The 22,913-nt window shown below is 37.6% G+C and overlaps 1 protein-coding gene across 2 annotated transcripts in view; it reads right to left on the bottom strand.

The window, feature by feature from the left end:
- Positions 1-273: 273 nt before the first annotated feature.
- Positions 274-22,913, bottom strand: part of PPIL4 (peptidylprolyl isomerase like 4) — a 35,156-nt gene continuing 12,516 nt past the window's right edge. The window contains exons 8-14 of one of the 2 annotated variants that reach the window (XR_011535642.1): positions 22,492-22,616; positions 20,830-20,896; positions 16,636-16,747; positions 12,603-12,699; positions 7,827-7,974; positions 3,050-4,082; positions 274-1,577 (exon numbers count right to left, since the gene is read on the bottom strand). Coding sequence is in view for 1 of the 2 variants with exons in the window: in XM_008516653.2 (XP_008514875.1) it covers positions 3,831-4,082; positions 7,827-7,974; positions 12,603-12,699; positions 16,636-16,747; positions 20,830-20,896; positions 22,492-22,616 (801 nt within the window). In the remaining variant the exon portion in view is untranslated. Of the gene's footprint in view, positions 4,083-7,826; positions 7,975-12,602; positions 12,700-16,635; positions 16,748-20,829; positions 20,897-22,491; positions 22,617-22,913 lie in introns of both variants that reach the window. The other variant, XM_008516653.2, reaches the window with a different exon arrangement.

Genomic DNA, 22,913 nt, shown 5'->3' with positions numbered 1-22,913 from the left:
GATACTCCATGAGCAACTTCACGTCAATAAATTAACAAACTTCAATTAAAATGACAAATTCCAAGAAAAATGTAATAACAAAATGACTAAACACTCAAGAGAACCAGAAAGACTAATAATTCTATAGTCACTGAAAATCTAATCATTAGTTAAGTTTTCTCACAAAGGAAATATAAAGTTGAGATGATTTTATATCATACACATATACATACACACATACATACACACATACATCTGAATACGGATTAAAGATTTAAATCTAAAAAACAAAGCTTTATTTATAGCTTTTAGAATATAGGAGAATATCTTTATTAAGCATTTCTTAAACAAAATACAAAAAGCACAAAACACAAAGGGAAAGGCTAATAAATTCGACATTAAATTGAAAAATGTCTGGCTAAAATGCATAATCTAATTCTAATCAATGGTCTAGACCTAGCTTCCCGTTCACAGGAAACAGAGAGGCTGGAGGATACCATGAAGATACCATCAAATAATTCCAGAATGTGGAACATTCTACAAAGCAACTGACCTGAACTCTTCAAAAGTCAATGTCACAAAAAAAGGGGGGGTGGAGGTGGATGGATGGGTAGAAAACTCTTCTAGATTAAGAGAATAAAATGAAAAAACAACAGACAATGCATGTACCTTGATTGAGTCTGGGTTTAAAAACAAATCAACACCTAAAAACGACATTATTAGGACAATCAGGGAAATTTGAATATAGACTATATATTACATATTATGGAATTATTGTTAATTTTCTTAAGTGTGATAAGAGTATTGTGGTTATATAGGACATTTGCTTTTTAGGAAATGCATGGTAAAATATTGAAAGGTGAAATGATGTTTCCAATTTACTTTCAAATTTTTCAACAAACTGTTATTAACTGTTAAATCTGGATGGAGTGTATACGGATGTTGGTTATGTTTTTGTGTGTTTCTACATATGTATGAAAATTTTCATATTAAAAAGTTGAGGGAGGGGCTGGCCTGGTGGTGCAGCAGTTAAGTGCACACTTTCCTCTTTGGCAGGCTGGGGTTCGCTGGTTCAGATCCTGGGTGTAGACATGGCACTGCTTAGCAAGCCATGGTGTGGTAGGCGTCCCACATATAAAGTTGAGGAAGATGGGCACGGATGTGAGCTCAGGGCCAGTCTTCCTCAGCAAAAAGAGGAGGACTGGCAGCAGATGTTAGCTCAGGGCTAATCCTCCTCAAAAAAAAAAAAAAGGGAAGGGAGGATTTAAAACTTGTGCTCTTCCAAGGTCATCAACAGAAAGGTGAAAAAACAGCCATAAACCAAGAGATGTCTGCAACATCTAATAGTAAAAACAGACTGACATTCACAATCTATAAAACAACTCCTTAAAGATATCTGTAAGAAAAAGACAATATAAAATGGGCAAAAGACAGGAAACAAACTTTTCACAGAGAGCATTCAAGAATGAATACAATGCATATGAAAAGATGCTCAATCTTCTTAGCATTTAGGAAATTCAAACAATGGGACTGCCACTCTGGCCCAAATGGAGTGACACAGGCAGGATCCACCTTCCCCGTCTTGAACAACTGAACACCTGTACAAAAGACACACAACAAAGTTTTTCAGACATTGGCCAACAGCCAGTGCAAGACAGCGCCTCTTGAGAGAAGGAAAACAAAGGAGAGTCCTACAGCTGCCCGAGCTCTCTGTGCAGTTTCCAGGCTGTAGCACTAGGACAGGGACATGAATCCAAAGAGCCTGGGAGTCTCCCTGTGTAGAGAGCTGAGGGAGCCACGGTAAAACCCACAGGGCAGAGTACTAGCGAGGAGGGAGCCACAGAGGAAGAGTTCCAGATCTACACAGGGTTCCCCAGGTCGTCAGCTAAATACCAATCAGCGTATGCACATGAGGAGACAGCCCAAGAGTGAGAACGAACCACCAGAAAGGAACAGGCGGGACAATTTGGGAGTTCACATAGGGCACAGAAGACGTCTTCCCAACAGCCAGAGTGGAGAAATCTCACAACAGACCAGACACAGGGAAGATTATTCAGAAGGCATTACCTCAGTAGTGGGCCAAATGAGCCCCAATTAAAGGCTGTTCTGGTCCTATCTCATTAAGCTTAAAAGCAAGCTATGAAAGGATCAAACCGCTTCCAAGTAACTTAATCATGTCCCAGAACAAAGCTCAACATATTTAAAGGAACAGAAGAAACTCCAGCACCCAAGAATGTAAAATCTAAAAATTACCAGACACGCAAAGAAGGAAATTACAACCCAATAACGAGGGGAAAAAAGTCAATCAACAGAAACAAACCAAAAATGACACAGATGACCGAACAGTCAAGCACATTAAAACAGCTACTATAAATATACTCCAGGTGTTCAAAAAAATAGAGAAAAGTGTGAGCATGGTAAGGAAAGACATGGAAGATATTGAAAACACCCAAATGGAAAGTCTAAAGATTAAAAACATAATGCCTGAGGTGAAAAATACCCTGGACGGGATTAACAGGAGATTAGATACCTCAGGACAAAGGATTAATGAACTTGAGGACATAGCAATGGAAACTATCCCATTTGGAACACAGAGAGAAAAAGAGACTTAAAAAAACAAACAGAGCATCAGCATGCTGTGAGACAATTTCAAGTGGCCTAACATCCAGTTGGAGTCCCAGAGGGAAAGGAGGGAGAGGAAAGGAGAGACAGAAAAAATGTTAGGCAAAAATTTTCCAGATTTGATGAAAACCACATAATCACGGGTAATCAGCCCCAGCAGAAGAAACATGAAAAAAACTACACCATAAACATTATAATCAAATTGCTTAAAGGCAGTGATAAAGAGAAAACCTTAAAAGCAGCCAGAGAAAAAGAACACATTTAGAAGAATAAAGATAAGAATAATAGCAGTCCTCTTGCTGGAAACCACAATAAAATACCACTTAACATCCACTAGACTGTCAAAATTAAAAAGTCTAAAATTAAGAAGTGTTGGAGATGATGGGAAACAGAGGTAACCACACAGTGCCAGGAGGCGTATAAAGCGTAGACTATAATTTGGCTGTACCTGGTAAAGATGAAGATGTCCACACCACAGGACCAAGCACATCACTCCTAGATACAGAATGTTCACAGCAGCATCGTTTGCAACAGCAAAAATAAAACAAATAAACCCCCAAGTCCATCAGCAGAGCAACAGATAAACTGCGGTCTATTCACAAAACTACAGAGCAATAAAAATGAGTGAGTCTCAAAAAATACTAAGTTGAAAAAAGTAAGTCATAGAGGTAAACATACCTTACATCATTTATATAAAATTCAAAACATACAAAACTTAACATTTCATTTAGGGATACACACATACGTTGTAAAACTACAATAAACAAGAGAATAACAAACACAAAATTCATAATAATAATTACTTGAGAAGGAGAGGGCACATGGGGGACTTCTAAAAGGCAGGGAACATTCATTTCCTAAGCTGGATGATGGATGCACAGACAGTTCTTCTTCTTTATACCTTATATACACATTTGTATATTTTCGTAGCTATGAAATACTTCATTTAAAAAAAGAAGAGTGGAAAATGTGAAAGACTTTAAAAATGAAGACTACTGTTTATGTATAACAATAAAATTAGCATAAAAAAGTATACAAAGAAAATGTTCGATTCTTTATTGTCTTTCTGCTCCCTATACAATCAATATTAATCTAAAAAGGCCAGAATCCTAGTGTGAAAAAAATAACAAGCAGAGTCTTTGACTGCTTTGACACAAACTCTGAACTTCTGGTACTCTAAATCAGACAAGGGTGAATCTGTTAGCCACGCATGTCTGATTCTTCATCGTTCATCTGTACTTAGATTTTTCTTTATCTTTGGATTTCTTGGGACTCCTGCTTCGGTCTCTCTTCTTACTCCTTTCTCGTTCATACGGATCAGTCTGGTATTTAGATTTGTGACTATTACTATAGTGACCATCCCTTTCTCGAGATCGGCTACGACTTCGGTTTTGAGGTCGGTCCCTCTTTTCACTCTTTTGTTTCTCCCAACAGCTTTCTTCTTCTTCATAGTGACCAAACCCCATCTCCCTGTAGATATCCTGTCAAAGGAATGGAGAGTTACAAGTGAATTGGTAAAATCATCATTTTGTGGGCACCTGTCAATTAATAAAACTTAGTCCACCATTAGCAAGCAGTCGAAACAGCTCAAATTTGAACACTACCACTAACGCCAAGAATCTCATAAATTACAAAGCAAAAATAATTCAGAAAAAGGTTTAAGCATTTTTCTTATCAATCTCACTGCTTTGTATCTATTATTTCAGCTGAACTGAAGATCAGACCCCCAAACAAGGAACTAAAATAGCCCAAAGCAGATGAGAACAAGTCTTTAGAGAAAAATGGCAATACTAAGAATTCTGGTGGTATGTGGTCACCTTTCCACCTCCCCCCTCTCCAGAGCCCCCAAACTATGGTCCCATCACTGAGCTGCAATGAAACTACTAAAAGTCCCGTAAGAATCCTATAAAGACATCACTTAAATAACATAGCTGAAAGAGGTCTTAGACATTTCAATTAGTCTAAAAAGAAAAGAAAACACAAACTGCAGACTTTTGTCTGAGCAACAATTTTTAAAGGTTTTATTTTATAACAGCTCGTCTCCAAATCTTCAAATAGATTTTCTTTCTTTAGGCTGACATATGTTTTTACTTAAATAATTATATATTTCTTAAAAACTAGTTATGAAACACTGGAATAATCCACTGCCCCAAAGACAATAAAGTGGGTACATTTAATTTCATTCTTAATAATTAAATAGCTGTAGTAATTTTCCCACATAGAAGAGGGCTAGTTACAACAATTCTATTTCTGCCCATGTCCTATCCCTAATTAAAATGACTATCTCAGCAAGTGGCTAAAATCTAAGGAGACCAGAGCTAATGCTCTTTCAAGAGATAGTTTATAAAGTTCAACTTTCTTAAAAGATTTCTCAGAGGAAAGACAAAATCCTAAGGACTCAACTCCCAAGGCTCCAACTCTACCACCACAGACATTATTATAGTAGATGTAAATGTCAAGGTTTAAAATCCAGAGTGATGGATACCCATGGTTAAGGACTGGGTTTGAAGCAAATGATTGGTAATTGTTCCATATACTGTCTAGCTACTATACATCATAGCTGGCAGAGACTGCAGTATGTGAAAACAGATACAACATGACCGTTATAAGCACAGTATTTGTGGAATACAACATTATAAACTGACTCATGATTTCCCACACAATCCCAATAGTTCTTGTCATTCTATAAGAGTCCTAGACATAGAAAAAGTAGTATTTTAGTTTAACCCTTTACTATTTTCTGGCAAAATATGACATCCCTAGATAAAAGAATTTTTTGTGCATCCTAGAACATACACAAAATGTAAATATCCATGCACTATTCTGTCTATACACCTAGTACTCATTTCTGTATTAGTTGAGATAATAAACTCATAAAATGATTGTAGGCTGATGTATAACTCTATAAAATCTCCAGCACATTTAATAAACTTTTAAAATGGAGAGACTGTTAGCTGATGTGTAACTCTATAAAATCTTCAGCACATTACTATACAAATAGGCACTTGAGTGCTTGAGTGTTTGAAATAAGAGAGATAAAAGGGTTATGCAGAACGTAATTCTTTGAAAATACTGAGGAAGCTGAAAATCTGAAATAGACTGAAACCTTAAAATCTCTCCTACTTGGAGTAGTTTTCAAAGCTACACAAGCTTTGAAGTTGGGCAGCTCTAGGTTCAAATGGTCTTTGTCCTTTAGGAGACGTGTCAAATAAGAAATACTCTTGAGGTTGGATCGATCAGGGAAGGTTTCATAGAGAAGTCAGGACTTGAGGTGAGCCTCAAAGAATGAGTGGCTTTGGGTTTGGATTAGCTGTAAGAAGGCTAATGCGAGGAGCGTAAGTGAAAACTGAAAAGCAGGAAGAAGTAGCCCTGTGTGCACGGAGGAGGAAAGTTCAGGGGGCTGGACTGAGCCATAGGAGAAGAGAGCCTCTGAGGACGTGCGAGCACAGTGCTGAGCGCTGCTGGAGTACAAAACTATCCTCATTCTAAAAATAAGGAAACTGAGACTCAGGAAACCTACACAGGCTGGAGATAATTATTTAGTTGATGAGTAACTTGACACATAAAATCAAAAGGGAGGTGGTATAGAATAATGGGGAAAGAAAACACACACCTGACTGAATCAAAATAAACGTTAAAGTTCCAGCTCTCCCACTAAACTATAAAGCCCACAGGCCTGTGGGGTCAGGACAACTTCATATCAAAGGTGAAAGAAATGAATCAGATGAGCTCTCAGTCCTTCCCAGTATGAACTCTTAAAAATTCTATCATTTTACACATGTAAGACATAAGATGATTAAACTAGCATGTGGCTAAAAAGGAAAGAAAAAAGACACCATGAAATAGCCAATTGAAAGCAATGAACCTAACCTAGCCAATGATTTCATACAAAGCACTCAAAAAAAAGTCTAATCTAACTAGAAGCTATCCTTGCTCAGGCCTCTGGGACTAAATCAAAGATTTAGTTAAATCTAAATCACTCAAATAACATTAAATGATTAAAATGACAGCAAAAAGAGAGTCTCAAATTATAAGAATACTAAACACCCATGAAAACCACAGAGGATTACTGACAATCAGTACGAGTGCTTCTCAGCCAGGCAACCCACAGCTGAGCACTCATTTCCTGTAACCTCAGTAAAACCCAAACCTCAACAACATAGTAACCATCTTTGGAATTAAGACATGAGGTGGAAAAACTAAACAGAGAAGTTTTCGAATTGAACAGTAAGGCTGTCACTCAATAAGAAACAACGAACTTGAAGAAATAAGTTAAAACGTTCTTAGGAAACTATGCTCACTAAGCAAAATACCAAGAAATAGGAAAATTTGAGCTACACCTGAAAATTACCTAGTGCTGAAAATTCCATTTAATGATTCTATTTTTGAGAATGAAATCAAAAGGATAAAAATCAGAGTAATAGGAAAAATTTCGGCCCACTGAAATCTTAAATACGGATGCTGTTCTATTAGAAAGACGAGAAAACTGGTACAGCTATATACTCTCCATCTGTGTCTCTGCTTGACATGCTCGTCCTGAGTTCCTTCTCACCCCTGCCTACTGACATCCTCCGCATTCAGCAGGGCCCAGCTCAAACGTCCTCATGTGGGAAAACAAAAAAGCAAAGGGCTGTAATGCAACCTGCTTTGCATTTAACTGAGAACCAAAATGCAGGCTGGAAATGATTTCTTCTCTTTATAATCAACTTTCTTTGGGGAATTTTTATTATCATTGTCTTAGAAAATGTATTGTTCAGGAAAGCTTTCGGGATGATCAAGTTAATTATGAGTGCTGTTTTTATTTCATATATACAATATGGAAGGCATAAATGTTTTACAGGTCTTAAAACCTCAAGAGCTGTAAGTGCTGTACATAACACTTGGTGATAAAGTAAAATGATAAACGAGAAGAACTTTTTCAGTAAAACCACACTTGTTTTTGATGGGAATAAGTGACTGTCTACAGGTATGGAAATCACTCTTGCTTCACAATGTGGAACTTTATGATATATGAAGTTATTTCAAAAAGAATCTTTTACAATTTGATACACATTCTTGAAAATTAAAGTTCATTACCTCAGTGAAAGCACTCATGTTTTAGAGTTAGGAACACACCACCCCTCTTCAGAACTCTACCTTACCCCCTAAATTACACTGCTGAGGTGTAACTGACAAAGGGATAACATATTTATTCCTCCACAGCTAAGGCTGGACGTTAGAAGTACCTGGTTAGTATTTTTGATTGGCATGTAGTCTTCATCTTCTTTTTCTTCAGAGCAGTGACGGGTTTTCTTCTTGTGTTTTTTACTTGTATGGGAGTGACTTGATTTTGAATCTTCTGCCTGCTCATCTAGTACAAGATCATATTTTGTACTGCAGCAGCTAGTTAAGGACAAATGTGAGAAGTGATACTGGTAACACATCAAAACATAAGATTCTGGTAGACAAAGACCATGAGGCTAAAGGTAACTTTTTAAAGCAAAAAGCATCTCACAAACAGAGGTTTATTTCTAAGACAAAACTAACTCATATTTTTTTTCATTACATAGTGAGGAAAAATGGAAAGAACCCTGATCTTAAATAAACAGTTAACAATCACTAAGTGTGCAAAAAATATGGAGGGGGGGACTCTATCCATACATGAAAATGTAAGTAGCATAAAAAATAAGGAAACATATTTATCAATAATGAAGAAACTTAAACTTAGAAAATGAGGCATATCTTTAACTAGAAAAAATTAAGTTATTACAAACCCCAATGCCTGAGAAGGTATATAAGGTAAAAGGTACATTCATGGGACTGACTCTTTTGAAGTGCAAATTAGCTCACCCTTATAGGAGGAAATTTAGCAATGCATATTAACAGTTATGTTTAAATTGAAGAATTTATAAAACATTAAAATAAGTTAAATGACAAAGGTATACAGAATAGAATTATTTTTAATAACAGAAACTGAGAACAAAAGCCCAATAATGAAGATGTATTTAAAAACAGTGTAGTACTTCAACATAATATATTATAAAGGAAGTTATTAATAATGATAGACGAATGCTATGGAAAACCTGGAAAGGTGTTTATGAGAAATTAAAAGTGAAAAAAGTTTGAAGCAAAAACTGTTATATACCATACACTGATTATAACTTTAGAAAACTTTAGAAAAGATCAAGGCTTCAAAGGAATAAGGAGAAATAAAAAGTATCGTTTGTCCAGGTGGTAGATCCATGGGTGCATCTTTTTTTAATTTCACATAAATGTGTTATAAAAATTGTGATGTATTTTGACTCAAAGAGCTAAGTATTTTCTCTAATAGACTATTGTCTTAGAATAAGAGTGAATGTAACACTATTACAATCTCTGCTGAAAATAATCTCAAATTCTAAAATAGATTTTGCGGAAGGCTGACAAGGGCTAGAACAGTGGTTTTCAAAAGAAAGCTGATGAGGAAGCCCAACACGCAGGGCTATTTTAGTGCACGTGGGACTAGAGTAATCGCAGACACACTTCCCTCGGGACTGGAGTTTCACGTCTGTTTTCAGGATGCTGAAGCTCTATGCTTTCCTCAGGGATGTCTCGCCTCTACATAAGATTAAACAGGAAAACACTGTACCTTCTGGCTTTTTACAAGGCTAGTCAGCCTGTTCCATCTTCTTATTACTCCATTATCTCTAACTTCTTTTCTTCCTGATAACATGTCACCCAGTTTCCAGAGTAGCTTCTGGATCTTCCTTTTTCAGATACAAATTCAAGAGCCCTCACCTAGTGTGCGCTTTATACAAGCTGCTCCCTCTGTCCAAAATGCTTCGGAGCAGTTTTTTTCAAAGTGCTGATCATAATCCCTCAATGGGGTGCAAAATCCATTTATTGTGTCTCAGCTAGCATTTTTAACAACACAGGATAAAAAATGGAGTGCATGGCACCTAATAAAAATACCATGACATTTTTGTTTCAGTTATGCGTGCATGGCAATGGTTACACTGGGATTGTGCTTAGCCAAGATATAAACTGTATTTTTTTCCCCCTGCTTTTTCCTCCCCCAATCCCCCCCGTACATAGTTGTATACTTCTAGTTGTGGGTCCTCCTAGTTGTGGCATGTAGGATGCCGCCTCAATGTGGCCTGATGATCGGTGCCATGTCCACGCCCAGGATGCGAACCGGTGAAACCCTGGGCCACCGAAGGCGAAGCACACGAACTTAATCACTCGGCCACGGGGCCGGCCCCTAAACTGTATTTCTTCAATGACGCATCACAGCGGAAGAAAACAGCACCCCACCCCAGCCCGCCTCTCCCCATATTCAAGCTGCGGCTTTAATGTCACTTCCGTTAGTGTTACTCCTGAGTCCTCCCTGACCCCTCACTTCCATGATAAGTCTTACATCCCACAAATGTACTTTGCAACACTCTAGACATATTGAACCAATGGTAAGTATTTAATGCGTGTTCTTCCCCCGACTCCAACAATAACACCTAAGGTCCATGTAGGCAGGGGCCATGGTTCACTGCTAAACTTGGTACGCCACAGATGCCAAATTAGTATCTGTTGATCACTGTTGCACCACCAAGAATATAGCACTATACCTGTTACAGCATCTCTCTTCTTCCTCTCTTAGCCACTCTCTTCTACTCACCACTACAATCAACACTTTCAGAACCTGTCAAATCTCTCCAAAATCCTTTGAATTAAACACAGATTTGTGATCTCCCTGACCTCTTTTCCCCAGTTTCTTCCCCAAGGTCTAGCCTAGCTAAGTTAAACTTGACTCTCTTTCTACTTCTATTTTTGAATCTTATTAGTAGTCTACATTTACAGCAATTTCTCTTTCTCTCAAGATCCATAAAGCATATCCCCCCATGACTTTTGAACTGACTTAAGATAATTCACACACACACTGGCTTATCTTCTGAATCCCCGTCCCTTGCCAGAGTTACAAAGTAACATAACATACAATGGGGAAATATATATATATATGTATGTATGTATGTAGGTAGGTAGGTAGGTATCTTACATATTATAAACACATGTTCTATCCCTCTATCATTGTACCTGAGATTATAAATGCCTTGATAAGATGAAATCTATCAATTACCAAGAACACAAAGACTATGCTACTGGATCAGATTCATGAATTTACTTTCTCCCGTTCAAGGTTCTATTTGAGAATGGTTAACAGTGACTTGCACCAGGACATGTCTGTCTTCTCCATCAACTTCAAAAGACTAAAAGCAGTGTTCAATACTACCTACATGTGCTTGTTTAAATTTAAATGCATTAAAATTAAGCAAAATTTAAAATTCAGTTCCTCAGTTCATCTCATATGCTCAAAACCACATGTGATTAGTAACTATACTGGACAGTGGAGATACAGATTTCCATCACTGCAGAAAGTTCTATTGGACAGTAGTGGGCCAGACACTGATTCTCAAACATGCCTAGTTTCCCTTCTTAATTCTTAGTAACCTATCCTTTTGAATTTAGAACAGTGTAATCCTACGTATTCTTTCTTTTCAGCCTGAACGACCTCTATGGGGAAATGGCGCCTCCTTCTACTTTATACTCTACCACTGTACTTCTTTTTACTTGTCCAACATACTCCCCTTGTTCCAGCTGCAGTTACTAGTAGTTAGCCTAAATTTCATTTCAAAGCTTTGGTAAATAAACCTCACATATATTCCACCCGCACCTTTTATGATTTTAAGATTTCAATCAGGGGTTGGCCCTGTGGCCGAGTAGTTAAGTTCGTGTGCTCCGCTGCAGGCAGCCCAGTGTTTCGTTGGTTCGAATCCTGGGCGCGGACATGGCACTGCTCATCAAACCACGCTGAGGCAGCGTCCCACATGCCACAACTAGAAGGACCCACGACGAAGAATATACAACTATGTACTGGGGGGCTTTGGGGAGAAAAAGGAAAAAAAATAAAATCTTAAAAAAACAAAAAAGAAATAATAAGATTTCAATCATATCTTTTCCTAATGTTCACCTTTTCAGACTAAATCTTAGCTTACTGCTCAGTCTGTCTGCATGTGAAAGCCTCTTCTCAGGATGATTATGGCAGTGTCCTTCAGAACTTATCCAGCTCTAACAGCCTACAATGCTTTAGGCAATGCAGACAGTCAACACATTTTAAAAAATGAGTATGTAACAGGTCAACCCGATATCACCTTTCCTTAATGAGCACCTGGAAAAGAAATGTCCATACAGTATGGGAAAAGAGAATCCCAAAAACACCAACAGAAACTAGGGAACAAAGAAACCATTTACCAGAAAGAATCACAAAAGAAAGAACCTCTGCAAGGTGTGGAGTGATAGATTTATGATGAGAATATCAATGAACAAATTAAAATGATATAATATGAACAGTATGTTTCAATGCTTCTTGTCTCAACCTAAACCTCGGAAGAACCTAAATAAAATGATCAAGTCAACTGATTTCTTTCTAATCCTATAAAAGTCAACTCTGGCACACAATAGGAGCCCAAGAAATATTTGTTGCTAGACTGACAACATATTATGCAGAAAGAAACAACCTAATCACGTAGGAGAACGACAGGATTTTGTTATCTACATACTCACCGTCTTGAAAGAAGTTAAAACTTCGAGGAGGGTTAGCACAAAGGATTTATCTTAGCTATAACCAAGAAATTTCTGACTATGAGGAATTTAAGACATTACAATTACGTACAGAAAATACAAATCTTACCTGAAGATCTTTTGAGAATAAACGTTAACCTTAACCTAAGAGTAAGGAGGTAAAAGAATTAGGCTAAAGATTCTTTCAGCCCTAACTTTCTCCACACAACAGAGAAGATACTGAAAAAGCAAAGTAAACATGAGACGATGAAAAAAGGTAACAATAAACTACATGATTTTTCCACAAACCGTCTGGATTCAGGAACTTCGTCTCCTACAGCCTTTGTGCCTTGTTCTAACATATCACACAGGACTCTACACAGAGCGCAGGGGTAATGCATACTGCCTGACTGACTGGTTCTTGTGAAGGATACTCTTGTTTGGGCTTTACTTTATCTTTCAGAACCAAATTAGATGGTTTATCTTGTTCCTTCTCATACTCCTTGAAATCACTCTTGGTGTATTTCCCACCTATTTATTAAAAAAAGAACAAAAAAATTTAGTTAAGAAAAATATCTAATTAATCAAGAACATTATTTTATAAGAGGTGTAATATAAGAGCTATTTTATAAGTGACATATATATCCGGGGATAGAAAAAGGCTGAGAAGAGAACAAAAGAATCATAGTAATGCATTCTCCATTATTATTTTAACTGAAATAGATATCCATTTTGTTAGGTAGCTATATGCTGCCACCTAACGATATACATGAATATTACAACCCGACTTTCAAATCCCAAATTACACAGTGAATCCATTCACTGGAAAATAATGCAGTGTTGAAGCAGAGCCACTAAGTCCATGAGAACATTAGGCTCAAGGGAAATTGAGGGCCTGGGACCTGAGTCTGAGATCTGAGAGGCTTGTAAGTTTGGAAGAAGTGAGGCTTCAACGACCTGTGATCTGTCAAAAAAGACACTGCCCAAAATCTCAATAGAGCACCAAGCAGAGAGGGGAGCAGGATGCGTGCAGAAGCTCACTAAAGGGAGGAGGATGCATGCAGAAGCTCACTGAAGGGAGGAGCATGCGCGCAGAGGCTCACTGAAGGGAGGAGGATGCGCGCAGAAGCTCACTGAAGGGAGGAGGATGCGCGCAGAGGCTCACTGAAGGGAGGAGCATGCGCGCAGAGGCTCACTGAAGGGAGGAGCATGCGCGCAGAGGCTCACTGAAGGGAGGAGGATGCGCGCAGAAGCTCACTGAAGGGAGGAGCATGCGCGCAGAGGCTCACTGAAGGGAGGAGCATGCGCGCAGAAGCTTACTGAAGGGAGGAGCATGCGCGCAGAGGCTCACTGAAGGGAGGAGGATGCAGAAGCTCACTGAAGGGAGGAGCATGCGCGCAGAGGCTCACTGAAGGGAGGAGGCATGCGCGCAGAGGCTCACTGAAGGGAGGAGCATGCGCGCAGAGGCTCACTGAAGGGAGGAGGATGCGCGCAGAGGCTCACTGAAGGGAGGAGGATGCGCGCAGAGGCTCACTGAAGGGAGGAGCATGCGCGCAGAGGCTCACTGAAGGGAGGAGCATGCGCGCAGAGGCTCACTGAAGGGAGGAGCATGCGCGCAGAGGCTCACTGAAGGGAGGAGGATGCGCGCAGAGGCTCACTGAAGGGAGGAGCATGCGCGCAGAGGCTCACTGAAGGGAGGAGGATGCGCGCAGAGGCTCACTGAAGGGAGGAGCATGCGCGCAGAGGCTCACTGAAGGGAGGAGGATGCGCGCAGAGGCTCACTGAAGGGAGGAGGATGCGCGCAGAAGCTCACTAAAGAGACGTGGGAGGGGAGGGCTGTGAGAGCACCAAAGATAAACTGTCTCTACTCTGAAATTCTGGCTTACGAGCACCTTTATTCCTCCTAAGTGCCAAAAATGAAATCAACAATCCCTTCAGAAAAATAGGACCTACTGTTATACCTAGCTAGCCTCCAATGGCAGGGCCAGGAAAGGAGAGAGCACTCACGTGCCCTCTCTACTCTCAAGCCTGGTCTCCGACCAGATGAGGACTCAGTTCCTATCCACGTCCCGAACCTGCTGACTGACCCGCCTTTCCTCTCCCCTCAGCTGCCACGAGGAAATGCTTCTAGCGGGAAAAGTCCAAGACTGAATGCACAAGTAAAGCAAACTGGAGGGACACAGAGAGGAGCTGTGCTTTTGTTTTAGTTGCAGCATGAATGTCATTTATTCACTGAAATTAGCATTATGACAGAGAGGTGTTTCGATTGTGAATCCTAGAGACATCTTGTCATCGGGGCCTTTAAAGAAAGAAGAAAACAGGAATAAAAAAGGGGGCAAGCATCAAAGATGAGAAGAATCTACTTGGCAATACCAGAGGCTCTGGGAACAAAAATGGCCAATAGACAATGTTTCATATAAATGTGAAATAAACTACTGTAAGAGTTAAAATACTTTTAACTGTAACAAACAGACATCATTCCATCACAAAAAAAATATTTGCCATGTGCTTGCCATTAGGAGTCTCTCTAGGGATGAGGGAGTTACGGTATGACAGAAAGAACAATGGATTAAAGTGAGAAGTTCTGGATTCAAATCCTGGCTCTAGTGGAAAATCCCAGGTAAGACATTTATTTCATTTCTCTGAAAGTCATTGTCTTCATTTATGAACTGAAAATAATAGCAAGATTTCACAGAGCTGCTGGAATCATTAAATAAGGCTATAAGGGAAAGTACTTAGCACTATGAACGGTACACAGTACATATTCAATTTACTAAACATGAATCCATAATATATAAAATAATCTCAAAATTAACTGAGATTAAAAACAAACTATTTACATCTGAAAGCCATATAATGTTATAATCCAATGCTACTGCAATAAAAAATACTATATGTTTATGATGGCATATGTGAAACTGAAGCATATCTCCTGTGTGACACTTTATTTTAGAAGAAAACATGAAGAAATTCACTTAAAAGTCATCTTGTAGATAAACTACATTGAAACTGCTTAGGAAGGCAGTATCATTTCTTCAGTAAGTAGACGGCTTAGGAAGACAGAACCCAGAGGGAAAAAAAAACTAGATTTAGGGCCTGTTTAAATCATCAGTTTATGTGACCCTGGGAAAATCAGTTCATAAGATTATGTGTCAAGTTCCTTCCCTGTAATGAGGAATTAAAATAGTGTCTGTTTCACATATAACCCAAATGCTAACACTAAGTTAGCTCTCTAGGAGAGCCCCACACAACTGCTTGGCAGGACTACAGGACCAGAACTGCGTTGCACTAAGCCAGCAGCTCGTCTGTAGTCCCTGAATATACTTCTTTGATTCTTTCATTCCCACAGTTGCAATTATCACATGTGGAAAAAAAAAGAAAGAGTTCATAAAATTCATGGGAAATAAAGAAAAGTGGTATATAAAAAGAAAGTAATCCTAGAATTGCTAGCAAAATTTAGCATCACATGGTGAATAACTGCCAAAGTGAAACTTTTTAAAAACACTGTAGCAAAAATCAAAACCCCTATTATTTCAATCAGCATACCACAGATTCAACCTTAGTTTTGGCATGCTACTACCAGGGATTTATGTGACGCATACATATACATATGTGGGAAACGTCGTATGTACAGGGATAATACACAGAAGAATAAATGATTAGAAACTCAACTGTGCATTAATAGGACTGGTTCAGTAAATTATGATACATACGTTCAACAGAACACTGTGCAGCCACTGAAAAGAATAAACTGTCATTTTATATACTGATATGAACTATCTCTTAGAAACATCATTAAACAAAAAAGACAAACAGAAACGGTATGTAGAGACTGCATCCAGTTGTGCTTTCTTTTTCCAAAGGAGAAAACAACATATATACAGAAAATATATATGGGAAAAAAACATGAAATGAAAGGAAATTCTAAAGATAAAACAAATACATACGTATGTATATTCAAACAATGTAGGTGGAAGTCATAAAAGAAACAGGTGACAGTGGTTACCTCTGAGTAGGGGAATTGGGTAGACGAGGGGCAGGAGTGGAAGGGACACTTTCTTCCACCACCTTTTCATGGACCTTTCAAACCTGTACAATACGACAACTAAAACAAACTTTCAAAAAAAGTTTGCTAAGAGTTTCCCATCTAGAAGAACCAAACCACCACAAACCTTATAATAATGACTTTGGACACATGTCATGTCTGCAGTGGGTAATTCTAAGTAATTTATAACACAGTCAAACATATAAAATATATTCATCATCAGTTTAAAATACACATATACACACTCACACACCCACCCCTCTATCTTATATTCTAGGTGGCAGCTACATAAAACCAGAAATGGCAGGAATTACATCAATGAACATTTCTCCTAATTAACAACACTAGGTCAAAGGAGATACACACACACACACAGAAGCATGCAAAGCAGAACAGAAACAAAGGAAGATGAACCAACATACCTTTTCCTTTCCACTTAACCTTTGCAACAGACTGGCTAAAATCCACATGTATTCTTCTGTCATCTATAAGTACGTTGTCCATTTTGAAGAATGCTTTCTCACAATCTTCTTCCTGACAGTAATTATAAAAACTCAAGCATAAATCTTTATGTAAAAGATTACTGCAGCTAGAATAAATACTGAAAATACAAAAAGTTTATCGTTACTAAACTATTATTTGTATGCTTATTATGCACCAAATGCTGTTAAATGTTTTGCATCTATTACCTTAATTAACTCTGATACCTATGAGGTACTATCTATTATTGTCTCCATTTTCTCAAAGAGAAAACAGAAGTTGGAAAGGTACAGAAGTTGCCAAGGGTCCCGCAGGTGGCAAGGGTGAGGGCCAGGATTCGAACTAAGCCAGTCTGATAGCAGTGGACGTAGATACACTTATCAATCGTGGTGTAGGAGTCCACAGTCCCTTTTACTCAAGACTCAAAAATATCCTGAAAATTCAAAGTTGTCTTTATAAGTTTGGTGTTAAAATCCATTTGACAGCAAAACCTGACCTAATGGGAGGCTACGGCCTTAATCTGCTCACCTAGTATGAATATTCATTTGTTTCACTGCAGAAATATTTTTGTGACTGATTATGGAACCCTGACCCAGAGGAGTATTACATAATCCACAGGTATTTATATATATGTATACACACACACACACAGTATTACCTTTCTAAATTCTGAAAAAGCCTGAATTTGGAAGCACAGCTATTCCCAAGGGTTTTGAATAAGAGACTGCAGGACTGTGATACCAACGTCTGTGCTGTGTAAGGATTTTTCCTGTCAGCAACTTCACAAACCCTGTCTCTCCATTGCTGACACCTGAAGACTAGAAGTGACAGATTTCAATCCAGCACTGATAAATTTTCTCTGATATTCCTACAAACTTAATCTTTAGTCTGCTCACTACTCACTAAAGACCATTCAAAGAGAAACAGATAAAAGAACTAGTTATAATCTTATTTATTTACCATGTATGTCAAGAATTAAATGAATTATAGACTCCATGAAGATATAGACAAAGCTTTATTCATCCTTTTATCTACATCATTTAGAACATCATCTGGCGCATGGTAGGCAATTAACATTACATTTGATGAATCTGAGTGATTACACTTGGGCAGGCATAATTCTATCACTGTGCCATTTCCCCAAAGAAAAAGTTCCCAGATACTTTACACATACGTAGACACCTGATTTATGACAAAGGTGGCACTTCAGGACTGTACAGATAGGACAACTTTTTAGTAAAGTGTGTTGGGTCACCTGGCTATCCAACATAAGAAAAATGAAATTTAACATGATACACATAACACACAAAAATGAAATTACAGATCTACAAGGGAAAGATAATTTCACAACAAAGCTTCTAAAGATAACACAGGAGAATATTTTCATGACTTTGCCATAAGCAAAGATTTTTTTTTTTCTTTTTTGAGGAAGATTAACCCTGAGCTAACATCTTCCGCCAATCTTCCTCTTTTTGCTGAGGAAGACTGGCCCTGAGCTAACATTCATGCTCATCTTCCTCTACTTTTTATGTGGGACGCCTATAACAGCGTGGCTTGACAAGTGGTGTGTAGGTCCACATCTGGGATCCGAACTGGCAAATCCCGGGCCGCCGAAGCAGAATGGGCGAACTTAACCCCTGCACCACTGGGCCAGCCCCCGGCAAAGATTTTTCAAACAGACGATAATAAGGAAGGAAAATACTGACAAACTGAACTAAAAGTGAGAAATTTCTGCTTATCAAAGACATCATTAAAACAAGGGAAAAGGCAATACACAGAGGAGAAGATAGCTGCAACATATATAATCAAAAACGAGCTTGTATCCAGAAAATGTAAAGAATTCTTACAAGTCAATAAAAAGGCAGCCAATCAAAAAGTGTGCAAGTCTTGAACAGTTACACATAAAAAATGGACATTCAAATGGCAATAAACATATGAAAAGGGGCTCAACCAGGGAAATGCAAAATAAAACCACAATAAGATACCACTATGCGCCCATGAGAATGGATAAAATGTAAAAGACTGGTAGAGTTCATAGAGATATGAAATAACAGGGATTCCATTCCACACACTGCTAGTGGAAGTAAAAATTGGTATAACCACTTTGGTAAAGTTATTGGAATTATCTTCTAAAGCTACACCTACCCTATAACACATAAAATCATTCCGGATATATACCCAACAGAAACGCATACGTATGTACACCAAAAGACATGACCGAAATGATTCACAGTAGAACCATTCACAATAGCCAAAAACTGGGAAAGGATCCAAGCGGCCATCAACAGCAGAATGGAAATCTAAATTGTTTTACATACACACAGTGAAATACATGTCAATGAAAATTTACATACACACAATGAAATACCGTATGTCACTGAAAATTAACAAAAAAGTTAACAAGTCACCTGTAGTAACATCTATACATCTTATAAATATAGCACTGAGCAAAAGAAGCTAGATGAAAAAAAAACACACTGTGTTTACATTTACATCAAGTTTAAAATGAGACAAAACTAATCTGTAACGTCACAAGTAGTGGTGATGGGGAAATTATTGGAAGGGGATACAGGGAGGACCTCTGGGATTCTAGTAATTTTTTCTTCTATTAATATTTTATTTCTTGACCTGGGTGGTGATTTACATGAGTGTATTAACTGTGATAATTCTTCAAGCTGTTCACTCAGGAGCTATACATTTTCTTTATGTATTTTATTCTTCAGTTTTAAAAAAATTTTGGATCAGATTATCCAAAGCATAGATATGCAAAACATGCAAAACTTGCCTAACATGCAAAAAATACAGACTCAGTGATGAACACTTACAAAGAGGCTACCACCCACGAGAATTATAAAGTGGACTAAGGTAGCTTAATGATTTTCAAGAAAAGAGAAAAGCTTCAAAAGATCCACCTAAAAATCACTGAATCATGATAAAGAAGCCATAGATTCCAGAACCACCCTATGCTCTGAAGTTGAACTGAACTACGTATTCATGGCAAATGGTATACCTGCAGAAGTCTGAGAAACACGGGCAGTCATAGTCTATATGCTATAAACAAGATGAAATTGTATCTGTGAGCAAATAAACTACATATCCTGTAGTGTCAATGATGGAATGACACTGTCGAGTCTACAAAAAGTATTCATAGCAAACTAAAGGTAAAGATCTCCTTTTTGCTAGCACCAATGTACCTTGTAAATATCATTTCTGGTACACCTGACCCGGTGTCCAGGTAAAATGTGATATGTGTCTGTCTTCCTCAACCCTCCATTATTCATCTTGTATCCCTAGGACTTATCGCAGTGTCTGAAATATAGAAGGTGTCTGATAAATGCTTCAGAACAACCATAACTCAGAATGAGCCACTACTGAATACATATAAGCCCAAAGCTGCATGACGAAACAGCACAGCCCAGCATAGTGGCTAAAAGAAATGGGAACAGAATCAGACATGTCTAAGCTCAAATCCCAGCCGGGAGACTCACTAGACGCATAGTTTAAACAGGACACATCACCACTACGTGCCTCAGTCCACTTATCTGGAACAGGAGGACGGTCCCTCTCTCAGAGCTGCGAGGATTAAATGCAGGTCGACTAACCTAACACCTGGCTTAAAGAAAGCTATCTGAGTAACATAAACTATCATTATTATCATAGATCTAGAAGGTACCATCTAATCCAATACTCAAGTTTTATTTATAAGGTAACGCCTAGAAAGAACAGTTCTAAATAAACTACTAAATATCATCTAACGGCTGGTCAGTGACAGAGCTTGGATTATCATCTAGATCTTACTCCAGTCCAGTTCTCTCTATTACTCAGTTATATTCCTACCTAAAAACACTGAAAAATCATTTCTAGAACTTGAGGGACCTTACCTAAAACTTTAAAGTTTTAAAGATACATTCGTGCAGATGGCATTTGAATCTAAAGTAAAGGTATGTATATTAACATTAACAGGTGTTGAATTTATCCTATTTGAATATAACAGCTATTTTTCTTGGGTGCCTAAAGAAAGGGCAAACTAATTTTCTAATCTTAGAGACTAGAAAACGTTCTATAATTTTTCACATTTTAATACCATACAAGAACAAAATAAATATCAAACTTAATACATCTATATTATGACCTACCTTTTCAAATTCAATAAAAGCATAACAGAGGGATTCTCCTGTCTTCCAATCCCGGATAACTTCACAACTGAAAGAAAGTTTGGAAAAAAGTGACTTTAAAGAAAACGCATTCACTCTCACTCTTCACAAGCGAAGAAGAGAATAAGGCAGTTATTAAAAGGCAAAGTTAAACTCATGGAACTATATTTCTCCAAATTTCTTCAATGACAATTCTTTTTTAAAAATAGTCCACAATCTAGTAATTCAATTTTTCTAGATTCTACTCTAAATCTTCTATCTTGGCCTACAATCCCAAATTCCCAAAGTACTGAAGGAAGAATAAGATAAAATGTTTAATTTTCTTTTTGCAAAAGTAAACTACTGCTAAAAAATGTCTTAATCATAATTTCTACCCCAAATATAGATGAATTATATAATATCTAATGTTACTGTGGAATAATGTATACATATTCATACATATATAGATGTTTATTAAGTTTATGCTTTGGAGTTTTTGAATTTTAATATAAACCAAGCTCAAATTTGACCCCATTAAGAATATCTATTATACAGAACTAGTCTATCTTAAGAACCAAGTGAAAAAGCCAATACGGTGGAGCTGAAAGCCCTTGCCTGTCGCTTTCCTCATGTATCATGAGCCTCATTTTAAAAACATGAAATGCAACAGGGAAATAAAACATTGTACAAGAAAAGCAATCACATTATAACACATGATTCAGTTGTTACAATATTTACATCTACATTAAAATGTAAATATTAAACAACGATCTAACCAAAATTATGACACAACCAAAGCAACAGGAGGGGAGAATGAAGAGAGGAGGATAGTAATAAAGGTAAACCCTTGACTTCCTTAGCAGGAAGCCAGTATAAAATGTCTAAAATTCAAAAATAAAAAACAGTATAGAAGTGTTTTTTATAAAAATGATCTAACATAAGTGGGTGGAGTAAGAAAGTTGGGTAGCCATTTACAGAAAGATATTTCTTTCAATAGGAATAACAAAGAATGGCTTCATCGGGGGCTGGCCCCGTGGCCGAGTGGTCCCACATGCCACAACGAGAAGGACCCACAACTAAGAATATACAACTATGTACCGGGGGGCTTTGGGGAGAAAAAGGAAAAAAATAAAATCTTTAAAAAAGAAAAAAGAAAAAAGAAAAACAAACAACCAAAAAAAAAAAAAAGAATGGCTTCGTGGGAAAAAAACATGAAGTAAAAGGAAATTCTAAACATAAAATAATACTTTTTAATCAATTACAAAATATTCCCCTTTCTCACAGAAATACTAGCTTCTTAAACTTTTGTATTAATAATGCAGGAGAAATTAGCCAAAAGAAAAATTCTGGAAAATTTAGAGTCAAAATTAAATTAATACAGATTGCTGGTAATTCTAGGGAGAACTTAAATGAGATAAACATCTTAAACATTACAGAAGGTTCCTGAGTACACCACAGAACGAGACAAATGCCCCATCACTGCCTGTTTCAGAGTGACGATGTTCGTGTCGGGAGCGGGAGAACCATTCAATTGTATGTAAGTATGTGTGTCTGTGTATATATTGTAATTCACCAAGAAAAAGTTCACAGACTCACCAAAAATTTGTCATTAGAAAACCACCAATACCGAGTTTTTCTGAATTGCTCACTAATTCTAGAAATTACCTTCTTATTGGCCCAAATCTTGAGAAGATTATCTCCAGATCCTCATCTGTGGTCACTGGATTCAATTTACACACAAATAGCACATTTTCTGGAGGTTTAATATCTGCATCAGGTAGATCTCCAACCTAAATTATAAACAAACCAGAATATAAATCAGTTCCTTTAGTTTCCATTATAAATGCCCCATCCAACCCACAACGCTGATTTCCCTAAAATATCTAAATTTCTATTATAAACTACAGCCTCAGGAAAAGAAATGAGATTTCAAAATTTGCCACCACATTGTTCCTGGCAATAACAATATTCATAGTTAATATTTACCTGACTCCTACTGTGTGTGAACACCATGCTTTACACTTCATATACATTACTGTCAATTCTTAAAATAAATCTGCAATTTCTGTTTTAAAGATGAGTAAAGT

This window comes from Equus przewalskii, chromosome 32 (genome assembly GCF_037783145.1).
Source record: "Equus przewalskii isolate Varuska chromosome 32, EquPr2, whole genome shotgun sequence".
Taxonomy (NCBI): Eukaryota; Metazoa; Chordata; class Mammalia; order Perissodactyla; family Equidae; genus Equus; species Equus przewalskii.
Note: the sequence above shows the minus strand (reverse complement) of the source record. Positions and strands in the feature narration are given on the sequence as shown.